Below are 14043 nucleotides of genomic sequence, written 5' to 3' on the forward strand. Positions count from 1 at the left end.
AGATAAAATAGAAATACTCTTTTGCTAATTTGTTTCTACTTGTTTTGTCTTAGTGTAGGACAACTATACCATAAAAGAACATATAACACAGTCGTAAAATAATAAATAGATTTGACGAGAAGACAACAGTTAACAAATGTAATAATAGGTTCATTAAAATAACAACAAATAATAACAACAGACATTTACAACATTACAAAAACAACATTAATCATACAGGAGATGGTATAAGTACTGGTAATGCTTTACATATCTACATATATTTTTTTTTTTAACTTTGTTTAAATAGCAAATAGATAATTATGTTTTCAGGCTTAAAATTATTGTGAAAAGTAAAGCTTATGCCTAAAAATTGGTTTTCTGGAACGAAACACCAACTCGATATGCAAGTATTCATGTTATTGTTATATACATATATATCATATACAAATCTGCTGTCATTACAAATGTATCTCAAAATATAGGACTAGTACAAATCTCACTACGCCAAATGACTGTAATTCCGCAAAAGATTGATGAATCATAACACACATGAGTGAAAAAAACGACAAAAAATAAACAGATTCATTGAAACTAGTCTTGACAACTGTTTGATATCAGTTAGAAATCATTATATTTTGTTCTATTGGACAAGAGTCATCTCGGTTTCATTTAGGGTCTTCTGAAACATGCGAACATATCATATACAGCTGAATTGGTCTCAGGGTTATCTTTTGGCGAGCAGCTACAAGTATATGGGCAATCTATTTCATTCAATACCCCAGAGTCAATCAATGGTTGCACTTCGCATTTCCTGAGCCAAATATAATCTGTTATTTTCACGCTTTCTGTTGAATTCGACTTCCTTCTCTGACATTGGCAAGCATTAGATCTAGACTTACTTGTACAATTCTGTTTTTCCGAGGTTGATGCAACAGTGGTAGGTGTTTTTTGTTTTGTTGAAGTGTCCTGTTGATGAGAGGTCTCAACTGAATACATCATAGACGTTTCCAACATGTTTGTCGTTGATTCCATTTTTATTGTTGAAGGGAAATTTGGTGTTCCTGAAATTTCAAGGAAAACACAATTACGAAACAACGATGTCTTTTCATACATTAGGGAGACTTTCCTAACCAATATCCATAAAGGTGTAAGTAGTCCAGTTGTATTGTCATATTTGCCAACAAATTCCATAACTTGCATTTATTACTAATGCGATGATGTACAAAATTGTAAAATCAAGATATGAAAATATCTTAACATGAATGTTAGATCCAATTATAAATTCCAAATCCAAAGGAGTGACAGAGGTATAGAAACATGGGCATCTCTTTAATACATTAAAACATTGAGTACAAAATGTCTCATCTGTCATACATCAAATGTATACAAAAATTTATTCCAAAAGATTTGATGCAAATTGAAAACAGCATGATGATGAATCGGGTTATCAACATACTAGGTTTATATATTCGTTATGCTAGGTTGAATCTATTAATTGTTCTTGCAACATCACGCGTTTTTAAACAGTTAACTTGCAACTCGATATTTCATAGTCATTCACTTGAATTGACTTTTCATACTAAATTTTGTATTAAAGTGAATGATTATCACTAATACCATTCTTTAAGTACCACAAGTTAAATCGAAAATACACCTAAATAGTTATTATGATGATTGAACGATAAAGGATAATTGTTTCGATGATGTTGCACGTGGAATAAGATTATTTACAGACCACTGAATTGTCAATCTCCCACAACTTCTAAATTGCATTATCAATGTTTTGAATCATTAACATATTAACGAAGTTTTTCCTGTCGTCCGTGTGATATGATTTTGGAATTTGAATTACTTTAACTTGAAGATAAAACGTCTTCGAACATGATGACTGCGGCAAAACTGAATTTTCTTTAGAAGTTTGAATTAGCTAGATGGATTTGATTTGAAAGGTACGAATTATTAATAATTTGCATAGAACCTCGATATACTTTTTAAGGATGTTCGCTCCTCATATGTTTTGTTTTTATCAAATATTAGCAATCCTCTGGTTTTATCAGTGTACTGCAATTAAAATATTTCCTCCGCTAACCCCTCCTTTTCTTTTCATAATTTCAAAACATATAGAAGATAACTCTTTTGTTTTTTTAAAATACTTTTTAACGAAAAAGAATGGCAATGTTAATGTATGAAAAGTCAAGTGAGAATTATTCCTGCTGAATGTTCAATGGCTTATATTTCGAACACAAGCACATAGAACTGTCATTTTTTTCTGCTTTTTTAGTTTTTATTTATATACAATCAATTATTAACAGTCTTTTGAATAGCTTATTATTTTGAAACAGAGAAGCAAACATCCTTAGACATGAATTAAGCTGGTGTGCCGACAATTTTTATAATTGTCGATTGTGTTAAATCAATCAACTCTTCAATGTGAATTTGGCTAAAATATGTACTAATTTTCATTGCTCTTTTCACAAAATTGTGTACAGTAGCATCGCAATTTTATACTTAAGCGCATATGGACATATGCAGTCATAATTATTCATAGACATGATATAGAAGAAGACTTGGTATATTCGGACACTTGGGTACATTCGGACATTTTGTTTACTAAAGAAATAAAAAATAGATATTCGTCCAATCAAAAGAAGTTTAATCTTTTGTAACAGCTAATCATACTGTTTTCCTTTCTACTTGCTGTCACCCAAATTGCATGCAACAGTACAGAACAAATTATTGGTCAAAATAGCTCTAATGCAAAATCATGTGACAAGGCGCCATTTTTCAAAACTTAGAATACAGAAACTTCAAAATATCACTGTTGCTTTTTCATTATTTCTGAAGAAAATCCGAGAAGTATTAACCTGAAATGTATCCTTTTGTATTGTCAATTATTACCGTTTTCAATAACATATCTGTTTAAAACCATTCTTATCATTATCAACGGAATTAAATACCTTTCACCGTGTCCGAATGTACTCTTTCTATGAAATAAAATTTACTGGGTACATTCGGTCACTTTGGTTTTATAATTTTCAATTCAATCCATACAATTATGACAATAAACCTGCCAAAATTGTTGTGGCCTGTATTAGTTTCACTTTCCAATCACTTCCGCAAGATTGTCTAATTCTAGATCATATTGACAATTTGCTCCAGATCAAAATAAAAATAGAATGTCAGAACTGTAATGTGAAAATATAATCAACAGTACTGTAATGACATAATGCACCGTGATGTCCTATATAGTATGGCATGTTTCTGCTGTGAATTAATAGAGTGATCGCGGATCAACAAAGGAAACCAGGAAATGTATAACCAGTGATAACGTAAAGATAACATATTGAAATTAAAAATAAATTATCAACCATCCCCTTAATTGGCCCCACCTTCTTAAAAATGTCTACATGTCTGTTCCAGTGTGTATACTTTGATCGACAGATGTAAACGTGCGTAGCAGAGAAAAATCAACTTGCTGTATTTTCTTAACAAAATATTACGTCTAATGAGGAGAGAAGTTGGAATTTCAAATGTAACCCAAGTTTTAAAACTAGAAAGTGAAATAGAAAATCTCTATCTGTTTGAATGCTATTTTGAGAGCAACCTGCTCTTCGACTTAAAAGTTTTTCTTCGCCGTGTTGTAAGAAAATATACATTTATACGACCACAAGTGTGGCAATATTTAGATGAAGAAATTGATGAGGACAATCAGTTTCAAAGTTTGGTAATCCTTGCTAAAAGAATTCTTTCTTCAGTGCCAGATCCAGAACAAGAATATCTTAATGACATTATTGAAGAAATTGTACAATGTTCTTACCGATCTTAATACAATAAATAAATATTTGTTCCTACTATAGACCCTTTCAACTAGCTATAAACCAGTTTTAATTCACCATTTAATGCTCAACACAATGCACCGACTACCGAGTCAGGAATATGACAGTTTCAATTATCAAGTCCTTTGATGTGTTTGCGCTTTTGATTTTGTTATTTGATAAGAACTTTCCGTTTTGAATTTTTCTCCTCTAATATAAAAAAAGAAGATGTGGTATGATTGCCAATGAGACACTCCGAAAGGGACCAAATTAACAGAAATTAACAACTATAGGTCACCGTATGGCCTTAAAAATGAACAAAGCCCATACCGCATAGTCAGCTATAAAAAAAAACGAAATGACAATGGAAAACACTTCAAACAGGAAAACTAACGGCCTTATTTATATAAAAGAAAAATGAACGAAAAACAAATATGTAAAACATAAACAAACGACAACCACTGAATTATAGGTCCCCGACTACATAAACTGTTAACACAGACATATGTCTCGCCTTTTTGCAATTTTGATAATGCGACTGTTGACATTAAAAAGCAAAATTTTTAAATGCAAGTCATGCAAATATTTGAAGTAAACCATGACTGACGGTACATGGCTTAACAATCTCTATGGAAATAAGATGGCATTGTGCTAATCTTCATACAACTGCATACCAATTTCACATTGTCATACCACTAATGTTTCCCCTTGAACTGACAATCACAAACTAATACATGTAATTTAAACTAAGCAAAATATCACAGTTAATAGACCACGACTGAGCGAAATATTTCTATTAAAATGGGATGTTCCACTACTTGTACAACTGCATACCATATATCATTGAACAAGTGGTTCACCGTAAACTATACCTAATCACAAACTAAAACAATTGTTGATGCCGCCGATGCCAGAAACAGTATACCTCCTATGTCTCGCTTATCATGTACTACGGATGTTCTGCTGCAATAGGTCCCCTTTTCACAATTCCTGATATATGAATAGAGTATGAAATTCAGATAAAAATGTGTGATAACGTCAGGAATTTCAACCTGTCCGTGTACTTAATGGCGATTAAACCTTTTGTGAATTAATTTGGCATAAACTTTCTTGGCTTGGTAGTTTATATAGTTATATATATATATATAAATATAGCGATGGATATTTGCCTACAGCAAGAAATTACTTTAAAATACATGTACATGTATATGAAATGAGTGGGTTGTTGCGATTTTTAATGTATATGATGAGGGTTTTCTTTAAAATTTTGTATATATCTTAAGGGTGGGGTTCTGGAGGGTCTAGAGTCTCACCCCTACCAGAGAACATATGAAGTTACCCCCTCCCTCTTTTCTCTCCGAGTATACGTGGAGACAAACCACTAACCACTATGCATGCTATACAACCATGACAACTGCTGCTTTTGAATTTAAAATTTTATTAAAAAAACAAAACAAATGAAACCACTTTTCTTTTTTAACCAATGTACATGTATTGTCCTTAACTTAATATATAGATGCCTAGGATTGGAAAACATATCTATAGTCAATATGGTCCTGAAAAGATGGTCAATGCCCTTCAAGCCGTTAGATCTGGCGAAATGTCCATCAGGGAAGCAAGCGTCCATTTTGATGTGCCCAAGTCAACACTTGCTGACCGAGTATCAGGGAAATACTCTGTGGACACAAAGCCAGGCAAGAAACCAGTCATTCCTGGTGATGTGGAGACACAAATGGTAAAGAAGCTTATGGGTCTCGCGGAACAAGGATTTGGTATTAGTCGTCGGCAGATGTTGGGCAGAGCTGCTACTGTATGTAGTCAATTAAAACTGAAGAACAATTTCAAAGATGGGGTCCCTGGAATGGACTGGCTCGCAGGTCTGCGTCGTAGACACCCTGTGCTTGTGTTACGCAAACCGGAGAAATTAGCCACCGTCCGCTCTAGAATGCTTAATCCAATCAAGGTTGGGAGGTATTTTAAAGATTTGTATGAATATAGTAAAGATATGTCTCCTACAGAAATCTGGAACATGGATGAGACAAACCTCAACATGGAGCATCGTCCAGTAAAGGTATTGGCATCCGTTGGTGCCAGGAGTGTGCCTGGTAGAACCGGTAACACAAGGGAAGGGGTGACTGTCCTTCCATGTATAAATGCTGCTGGTGAAAAAATTCCGCCTCTATTAATTGTAAGAGGGAAAACTGAGCGATCCCTTAGGTCGTTCAATACCCATGAAGGACCTCCTGGTGCAAAATGGACATACCAACCAAAGGGTTGGATGATTGACTCTATAGGAGTAGAGTGGTTTAGGGAAATCTTTCTTCCCAACTGTGGTACCAAACGGCCCCAACTTATTATTTTGGATTCACATCACTCCCATGAAACTCTAGGTCTCCTTGAACTGGCTCAAGAAAATAACATTATGATCATGACAATGCCAGCACATACAACTCACTACTTATGTCCTCTTGATCGGTGTGTATTCGGGCCATTTAAAATGGAGTATGATGCTGTATGCTCAGAGTTTATGTCAGCTAATACAGACAACATTGTAAATAAACTTTCTTTTGCCAAACTAATGAAATAAGTCTTTCAAGAGAGCAAATATCGTGTCTGGTTTTGAGGCAACAGGCATTGTTGATTGGAATCCGCTGGCTATTCCTGTTTCTGCTTTTGCCACTGCCTCAGCATTTGACAATCCAGACATTGAGTTGGACGAGTCGGAGAAAGAATTGCCTGGTGACAACCATCCATTGTTATGGGTTGTCCGTAAGGTCAAGTCTGTTGCTTCATCTGAACCTGTTGTTTCACAAACTGCTACTACTGTCTCTACTGCTACTGCTGTTATTTCACAGGCAACCACACTAACACATGATTTTGCCACTCCATCAACTCAAAACATACTGTCAGCTACTGTTGTGTCACCATCAATTGCTTGCCCTATTGGCGCTTCCACACTTTCTTTACAAGTAATTCCAACATATTTTGACAGTCCTAATCACACTGGTGATCATCAAAATCTTGTTAACTTCAATGATTCTTTCGACGTGAACGTTACCTCAGACACCGATCCTTTCTTGCCAGATATTTTATCTGACAATGATGCAGCCGAGATTCTTGCAAGTTTAACAGATTCGTCTTCCTCTCAAACTGCCCCTGCAATAGTTGAACTTGAGTCAAGCAACAAGTGGTCAGGAACATGGAATGAAGATCTGGATAACATCTTTTCTGTTAAGTCAACTAATGATGTCAAACCTAAACCAAAAAATAGTAGAATCATTACTTCTCACAGGCTTTTGACAAGTGACGAAATAATAAATAGGAAAAGAAAGGAGTTTGAAGAAAAGGAAAAGAAGGAAAATGACAAAAGAATCAGAAAGGAGAAAAGAGAGTCATCAACACAATTAAAACTAAACAAAGCTAGCCTAAAGAAAGCAGCTGCAAAGTAACTCTGACACAGTAGAATAGCACTAATAAATCTAATATATTAAAATGTTTTATTGAAAGAATATCTCTAATTTCTAGAGACTGTCATACAAAGTGAGAGGTTTAACGCTATAAAACCAGGTTTAATCCACTATATTTTACATTTGAATATGCCTGTACCAAGTAAGGAATATGACAGTTGTTCTCCATTCGTTTTTGATGTGTTTTGTCATTTGATTTTGCCAAGTGATTAGGGACTTTCCGATTTGATTTTCGTCTAAGTTCATTATTGTTGGTTTTACTTTTTTCTATATAATGTAAAGCTACATGTTTAGTGAAGGCTGTGACACAGCTAGAAAGTCAGCTTTCCTATATATTTTCCCCCTTTTTTTTTTAAATCTTTCTAATAGAAAGATTTAAAATTTAAGTACCCACTTTTTGTGAACAAAATTGATTCTTCACTTTTAAGTTACTAGTATACAGTATACAGCCCATTCTCATTTCTTAATTCCATTGAAATTTAACTACTGTATTCTATTTTGTACATGTAACACCCCCCCCCAAAAAAAAAGAAGAAAAGAAATAAAGAAACTGTCAGCGATCACTGCCTGTGAGGAAGAGAAGTGTTTATAAGAAAATTTATTTAATCACTCAGATTACACTACCAACTTAAGCTTAGTATTGCTTTTAGCAAATATTAATAACATTAACAACACAAATATATTAAGATACATAAGCACACATATGAGACATACATATTATGACAGTTATTACAAGTAAACAATTAATAAGCATAAGCTGATGTTTTTCTGAAGTTGATTATATTCACAGCGGTATAATTAATACTTTACTAAGTTTAATTTAGGAATCTTTTTACGTACACCCCCCTTTTTGAAGTTCAATAGTTTTATCATTGAATAAGCAAATTTATAATAAATTTCTATTTACACAAAATATTCACAATTTTTCATGTGCTCATTATATATACCAAGACACGACATCGTGTGACCGATAATATAAATTCCATTAAAATGCCGATTGCATTAAATAAATAATATAAACTCCCGGGTAAAAACTCTGTAAAAAAACATAAATACACTAAAATACAGCTTATACCTTAGTTATTTAGTGTGTTATTAGTATGTCCGAATGTACCTCTATACATACCATGCTTTGTCCGAATATACCCTTGATGGTGTCCGAATATACCCAAATCTGTCCGAATATACCCAAATCGACATTGCCATACTTTTCACTATCCTGGGCAGACGGTAACCTATGAACCATTGAAAGTTCTTCTATTTTTTATAACAAAAGTGTCCGAATATACCCAGTCTTGGCATCCAGCGCAACGGGTATCAGTAGACACATTCTAACTTCACATATTGAGAGGCATTTAAACATTGCCTTTCATATTTCAAAAATGGAAAATATAGATTACCGATGTCAATTTTAATGTTGGCGATTTATTCGGGTTTGTTGTAGTTTGGCTGTATCTACCATGATACTTATACAAGAAATACAAAATTAAGTAAAAAGAGTCTTTCGAAGGCAATAATTCTTATAAGTCTTATAGAAAAAATGTTTCCTGCAAGAAAATTGACAAATTTCTAGATTTCATTGTTATGAACATCTGTGCTGTTTTCATTATTTTTACGTCCATAACACAAACAGATTATGAAAATCATCTTCCAAGGAATACAACTCCGTAAATTAAAAGTAGCTTGCTGGACTTATTGGGAGATTTTCTTGTGCTGGTCCCTTTTACTATAAAATGTTTTTTTTTTCCTTTCTGATTGTTTTAAGATAATTTCAAAACTGAACACTTAAAACCATACAGGCTGACTGTTTTTTATCCTAAAGATGCAACAATGTAACAATTTATTGCCTGCATGTCTATATAAATACGTTGATTATTACAATAATCAGAAAATACTTACCGCCCTTTTCACAAATAACCCTTTCTGTTGCTGTACATGCTCCGTTATAAAGCAGATTGTCTTGGATATATGCACAGATGTAATCCAAATCCCGATGGTCTGGTTCTTGAGCTTTGAAGTATATTAAAACAGAACATAACAAAAAATACGATGTTCATGGTTCTACTAAGATTTATCAGTTCATATATCATCACCGTATATATGTTTTTTTTTTTTGTCTTTTTTTAGTTTTTCGAATTTAAAAGGTAAAATAAAAAAGTTACAGATATATATAGATAAAACTAAGATAATCAGTCACATGATTTCCCAGAAGGAACGAGATCGACATGGTAAGCATCACCTTCTATATATGCAATACCAAATTAACACATACTTATTCAGTCAAAATATCACTATCTGGAATATTAAGCCATTGAATTACTTTATATTTGATATTTGTTTTTTTTTGTATTTTAAACGCCACTTTAAACCATCGCTTTTGGGCTATTTCGTGGCGGCCAGATTTTTATTGGTGGAGGACGCCGGAGTGCCCGGGGAAAACCAGCAACCTTCGATAGGAAAACTGACAAACTTAGTCAATTAAGATTGGATCTGAGTGCACCTGCACGAGCGGGGTTCGAGCTTACAACCACAGTGTTGACTAGCTAGTGTTAACAGTAGTACAACTGTAACTACCTCGATCACTTGGCCACCGATACCCCTGGAAAACTTAATACATAGTAAACAAATTTGTGATAGTGACAGTAAACCTTATAAATATATATAGACGCATCGAAGAACTCGTATCATGATTACCTTTATGATATTGTCCTAAATAAAGAAGAATTTCAATTATCTGAGAGTGAAATTAAAGCATTTTCGAAAAGATTTTTTTAATGATCTGTCAGGAAGTTTTGATGAATTTTCTTTATATTCAATATAATTTTAATAACTTAAAAGTCCACCATTTGTAAATTTATCGTCTATGGTGTATTTTTGTCATCAGTGTAGATAATGGAAAAAAATCTACTTCTAGATCTATAAAAAAAATCCCATTTGTATCTTTAATTCCAACTGTTTTTGAATTATTCTGATATTTTTTTTGGCAAAAGACCATAATCACAAAATATAATTACTTTCAATCTAGACAAAACAAAAAGACATGACTAATCATATTACCCTACAACTCAATGACATCGCTATTTTGTCGTGATCACATCTGACAGTTCAACTTTATATGCAGATAGTAAAACTAGTTATTTGTCAAATTAATTTTGCGTCATTAATTTTCTCCGCACACAAATAAAAAGTCTTAAAGTAAAATAATCAGAGGTCAATATTTACAATATATTAGAATATTACAGTATTCGTGAGACTATTTTGTGTGGGATTCGTGGTAATAAAAAAAGAAGTTATTATGAAATGCATTGGATTATGCTTGTAAGCAGATTCTGTAGAAATAACTACAAAAATTCCACGAAGACATTATCTGTCCTCATATCACAAAAAATAGTAAACACAACAACCAAAAGTTCTCATTATTGTTTTACAGTTGCACGATAAATAATAATAATAATAATAATAAAAATTATATTAAAATAAATAAAATGAATAATAGTAAACTGTATCGGTATTAATGTTATAAAGAATAAGAAAAAGTGGCTTACCCCAATAAAAATACAGATTCGCTTGACTTTCATTTGTTCCATTTTCCCACGTGTAAATATGATCAGCATCAAAATCAGTTATTCCTACCCAGCACTTGCTAGATAAAAAGGATATTATTCCAAAGAATGATATATCAAATTAAAACAAGAATGTGTCCATAATAATAGTACACGGATGCCTCACTCGCACTATCATTTTTATGTTCAGTGGACCGTGAAATTGAGGTCAAACTTTAATTTGGAATTAAAAGTAGAAAGATCATATCATAGGGAACATGTGAACTAAGTTTCAAGTTGATGTAACTGTCACTTCATCAAAAACTACCTTGACCCAAAACTTCGCACTATCATTTTCTATGTTCAGTGGACCATGAAATTGGGGTCAAAAGTATAATTTGGCATTAAAATTAGAAAGTTTCAAGTTGATTGGACTTCAAAAACTACCTTGACCAAAAACTTTAACCTGAAGCGAACGGACGCACGGACGGACGAACAGAGGCACAAACCAGAAAACATAATGCCCCTCTACTATCGTAGGTTGGGCAAAAAAAGCATTTGCAATAAATAATTATACACAAATTTTTTAAATCCTTCAGAGTGAATATCAACCATTTTACGTAAAATTATAAAACAGTAAATAAGCTAAGTCACTGATTTTGGTAAACATTTAAACAAAACTGTGTTTCATTATCTTATTGTGTAAAATGTTACTGATTGAATCCTATCAAAAAAAATTGTCGAAAAAAAGTATTTAAATTTCACTTTAAACAACATTTTAAATCCATAGAAAATTTTTCGAACACCTATATGTTGTTGGTACATGAGTTGCCATTTTACGTCGATTTTTAACGTTTTTCATTAACCATTTGGTAACAAATTGGTTAAGATAATTTAGACCATTAACGTATTTTATGGTGCAGAAAATAGTTATAAGTCTTTTGAATAAATTTTCAGTTAAACACAATTACTACAGTAAGACTATTAAAAAAAAAAAGGTAAATCAAATACTTCAAAAAAAAAGTCAGGGCATTACTTAAACAAGTAACATGTAAGATCACATTTACAAGTAATGTTGAAAACGAGGATATTCTAATATAACTTATATAAGTAACGTTTATGAATATTTTTTTTATAGTTGTCCAACTATATAGACTTAAATTTCATTAGCTTAAAAAGAATTGCACGGTCATTTGGTTATTTTCCAGTCAAAATGAAATATATAATCTAATCTTTCTAAAACACTAATTGCCTTTCTGACGCACTTATCATTCATATCGATGATTTTGGGTCTAAGATTGGGCACGACTAGTAAAATTTCATTTTCCTAAAACTTCTTGAAGTCAGACATATGAAAATAGATAGAAACTTGTGAATTAATTTTGACATGATGTTATGTAAATTTGTAACCCAAAATACTTACATATGTTCCTTGTGTAAATGGTATTACTAATTCTTTCAAAGATGTATAAAATAACTTATTGAAGTAATATAATTTTTTCATCATTTTTAACTCTACGCTCCTCTAAAATCTAATTAATTCTTTATTTCATGACATAAAATGGTGTAAAAGTTCATGAAAACTACATTTAGCCCATGTTTCTATTGATATATTGAGTTTTAAAAACAAAATTACCTATATAAGTCACACAAAAAATACTGTAAAAAAAGAAATGCCATTGACTGATAAAGGAAATAAAATTTTATTACTTATTCCTCCAATTTCTGCTTCCCACATGATAAGTACTTACTATCCACAGTCTAGAAGATTAACAATATACTTGGCATCACTTTGTGATTGTGGCATCATGACGTCGGCAGCTTCATTACTACAGAGTGTCCTTGCATCACGAAAAGTTACACCATCATTTAAATAATGTCGCAGTCTTTTGAAGCACTGTGTTCCATACATTGTCCACCCTAATTCACATGATCCTGTATGTTGTCAAAGTATTTGATGCAAATAAAGCACAATTTTGTCACATTCAATCATATAATAGATTAGAATCTGCATTTATAATCTTAGCTTCTGAGGCTATTCCAGTTTATGACAATTTTTTATCAACGATGCATACGAGCATTGTTTTAGTTTTTAACAACATTATATATATATTAACCAAATATGCTTGTTACATTGTTACACCAGGAAACCAAGCTTGTCTTGGTGCATCCTGTTATATTCCACTGATTACCCATATTAGTAATCAGCTGCTGGTATATATATATCTATCATATACTTTGACTAAATAACATATGAATTTTACCGTATGATAATAGCATTAAATTAAAGTATTTTCCATATTTTTCGAATTGGTGCTTAGCGAGCTGATATGACAACTTTATCACATGCTTCGATTGTTATCACACGCATTTCCGTAACGTTATTACGTGGCATTCCGGTGATACTCGGCAAATTCCGGAAAATACACCTCAATGCCACGTTTTCAGTGAAAAACATTACAAAAGAGGGACGAAAGATACCAAAGGGACAGTCAAACTCATAAATCTAAAACAAACTGACAACGCCATGGCTAAAAATGAAAAAGACAAATAGAAAAACAAAAGTACACATGACACAACATAGAAAACTAAAGAATAAACAACACGAACCCCACCAAAAACTAGGGGTGATCTCAGGTGCTCCGGAAGGGTAAGCAGATCCTGCTCCACATTTGGCACCCATCGTGTTGCTTATGTGATTACAAATCCGGTAAATTGTCTAATTCGGTAGGTCACATTCATGAAAGGGAAGGGGATTGTAGTTACGACGTAAGAAACATATCCGATATCATTTGTGAAACGGTTATTACAAAGTAGTGTACAAATTAATTATTTCAATACTGGAAAGTATATTGTGTAAAATAATAAAATTAAATTTAAAAAAAAAATGTATTAAATAAATGGATTTTTTAAGATTTTCTGAAACATAATTCAGAAAGTTACTTTAAAAAAGTTGATTTTTCCAAACAATGTTTATTATGTATATTGTTGAATTATTTTTTTGTCGATCGTCCATATTAAAATGTGTTCTTTATTTCTCTCTGTTGAGGCATATGATAGAAAGATTTCATATTGAATGTATCAAATTTTTAGGTCCGACGTCCGTGAACAGTCGGCAGCTTCATTACTACAGAGTGTCCTTGCATCACGAAAAGTTACACCATCATTTAAATAATGTCGCAGTCTTTTGAAGCACTGTGTTCCATACATTGTCCACCCTAATTCACATGATCCTGT

The 14043-nt window shown here is 32.5% G+C and overlaps 1 protein-coding gene across 1 annotated transcript; it reads right to left on the reverse strand.

The window, feature by feature from the left end:
- Positions 1-318: 318 nt before the first annotated feature.
- LOC139486974 (uncharacterized) lies at positions 319-12738 on the reverse strand. Its single transcript, XM_071272012.1, has 4 exons — positions 12558-12738; positions 10810-10907; positions 9164-9274; positions 319-1043 (listed from the first exon to the last, which is right to left on the reverse strand). Exons 1-4 carry the CDS (start codon positions 12716-12718, stop codon positions 652-654), a joined length of 762 nt encoding a protein of 253 aa, XP_071128113.1. The 5' UTR covers positions 12719-12738; the 3' UTR covers positions 319-651.
- Between the last annotated feature and the right edge of the window lie 1305 nt (positions 12739-14043).

This window comes from Mytilus edulis, chromosome 8, assembly GCF_963676685.1.
Source record: "Mytilus edulis chromosome 8, xbMytEdul2.2, whole genome shotgun sequence".
NCBI lineage: Eukaryota > Metazoa > Mollusca > Bivalvia > Mytilida > Mytilidae > Mytilus > Mytilus edulis.